General features: G+C 60.9%; 1 protein-coding gene across 1 annotated transcript in view; it reads left to right on the top strand.

The window, feature by feature from the left end:
* The window catches only part of ETH_00037365 (uncharacterized protein), a gene marked incomplete at both ends in the record, with an annotated part of 3832 nt that overhangs the window by 772 nt on the left and 2643 nt on the right, over positions 1 to 417 (top strand). The window contains one exon of the mRNA XM_013375966.1: positions 53 to 417. Within this exon, the coding sequence (XP_013231420.1) occupies positions 53 to 417 (365 nt within the window). The remainder of the gene's footprint in view (positions 1 to 52) is intronic.

Here is a 417-nt window from a genome sequence, read left to right as displayed (position 1 = left end):
CCGCGCGCTGCTGCGCCGCCTCCCGCTGCTGCGCCGCCTCCCGCTGCTGCAGCAGCAGCAGCTAACCTTCAGCTTCAAAGAGACCAGTCCCCAAGGAGACACGGGAGAACTCCAAGTGTGGGGCCCGCAGCAGCAGCTGCTTGCTGCAGTGGTCACCAGACAGAGACCAGTGGTCACCCAAGTGCTGCAGCAGCACGACTTCGTGCATGCACCCTTTTTGGGGCTTTTGGCGCATGCAAAGGGCGAGGGGGGCCCCCTGAGGGCCCCCCTCGAGCTGCTGGAGTCTTCGCTGCAGGGCATTTCGCAGCAGCAGCAGCTGCAGCAAAGCTTTGAGGCTTTGTCTGCTGCTGCTCTCTTTCCTTTGCTGCTGGACTATGAATATTATACTTTCCCCAAGTGGTTCTCCACAGACTTCCA

This window comes from Eimeria tenella, genomic scaffold (genome assembly GCF_000499545.2).
Source record: "Eimeria tenella Houghton genomic scaffold, Eth_scaff3034, whole genome shotgun sequence".
In the NCBI taxonomy this organism is placed as follows: Eukaryota; Apicomplexa; class Conoidasida; order Eucoccidiorida; family Eimeriidae; genus Eimeria; species Eimeria tenella.
This window is presented reverse-complemented; position numbering and strand designations above follow the sequence as displayed.